At 35.3% G+C, this 1331-nt stretch overlaps 1 protein-coding gene across 1 annotated transcript in view; it reads left to right on the top strand.

Annotated features, from left to right (window-relative positions):
- Positions 1-1331, top strand: part of LOC119585848 (maestro heat-like repeat-containing protein family member 1) — a gene marked incomplete in the record, with an annotated part of 26167 nt that overhangs the window by 11328 nt on the left and 13508 nt on the right. The window contains 2 exon segments of the mRNA XM_037934580.1: positions 47-185; positions 751-910. Of these exon segments, the coding sequence (XP_037790508.1) occupies positions 47-185; positions 751-910 (299 nt within the window).

Here is a 1331-nt window from a genome sequence, read left to right as displayed (position 1 = left end):
CAGACTATTAAAGGCCATTGATAAGAGTATTTTTCTCTCTTTGTAGATTCAATATATACTCGCCTTGAGAAGGTTAGTCACAAGGAGACTCGAAAAAGATCTGTGGAAGCACTGACTCGACTCTCTGCCCACAACCTGAATCTAGTCTTGGATACCATGCTCAATTATCCTCTTCCATATGAAAGGTGGGTAATCTCTTCAGTTTTTCTTTCTGCTATCAGTATCAATCTTCCTTGCCCTTTCTTCTCAGTGATCTGGACATCATCTTATCTATGCAAAATAAATGAAAATTGAATGTTTAACTGTAATGGATAATCCACATATAATCTGTATATATGAATCTGTTTGTAAATAACAAAATTGTATTTATGAGCCCTAGTTCATTCCATTTGTTTTTTCTAGTTTAGTCCTTTATTTCTCTAATGTTCAGTTGGATGTTTTGGGTAGTATAAAACCTGAAAGTTTTACTTTTACATGGCATTATTATTGATGCATATGACATTGCCATTGTAGTGTTTCTCACCAGTAGTTTTATGTATCTCCACTACAGCTTTCTAATCTCTCTAATAAATAGCTAACTGATTTTAATAACACTAGTTTTTGTCCATCATTTGCTTACTGACGAACTTGCAGTGTCATTTTTTCTTTTTTTTCTGTTGTAGTGTAAAATGCTGTAATATAAAATGCAGAAAGTTGTGGCTTAACCTATAGTAAAGTCATTTTCTCTATATCATAATTTTCTCTCGACAGTGGCGTGTCAGGTACATGGCGTAATTTAGGTCATGATTCAAAGCTTTGTGAGTTGGCTTTAGAGCATCTGAAGCAGATAATGGAGCGCACCCAGCTGTTTACTGAGCAGCCTACAGCTTCTGATTCTACTGTCAGGATTGCTACTCTTCCCCCTCTCTCAGTAAGGATGATAGGGAGGCTTCAGAACTTTCAGAACCATTGTCAGATTCAGATTATATACAGTTGTTTCATAGACATGAAAAAAAATTGTCTGCAAGAAAGAGGGTGTATTAGTTTTAGATAGGTTTTCAATGAAGAAATCATTGCAAGGCAGGTAATATTGTGGTCATTACTACTTTTATCACCAATCTTTGTAGCCTATTAAAAGCAAGGTTGTGTTAATTAGCCACGAGAAATTAAGCTACCTTGCTTGGGCTGACCACAAATGTAGAATTTTAAGAGTGACTATGGTTATAAGGAGGATTTACAAAAGGTTTGCTCCTTGGACACTGAAAATTAGAGAAGTCATCGAGTGCAATAGGTGCATATGTGTTGAATTTATTTTTTGAGGTGTGAAGGTCAATTACATTTAGATTTCTCAG

The sequence above is a fragment of the Penaeus monodon genome, chromosome 20 (genome assembly GCF_015228065.2).
Source record: "Penaeus monodon isolate SGIC_2016 chromosome 20, NSTDA_Pmon_1, whole genome shotgun sequence".
NCBI classification, from domain to species: Eukaryota; Metazoa; Arthropoda; class Malacostraca; order Decapoda; family Penaeidae; genus Penaeus; species Penaeus monodon.
The sequence above is the reverse complement of the archived record's forward strand: the minus strand, read 5'-3'. Positions and strand labels throughout refer to the sequence as shown.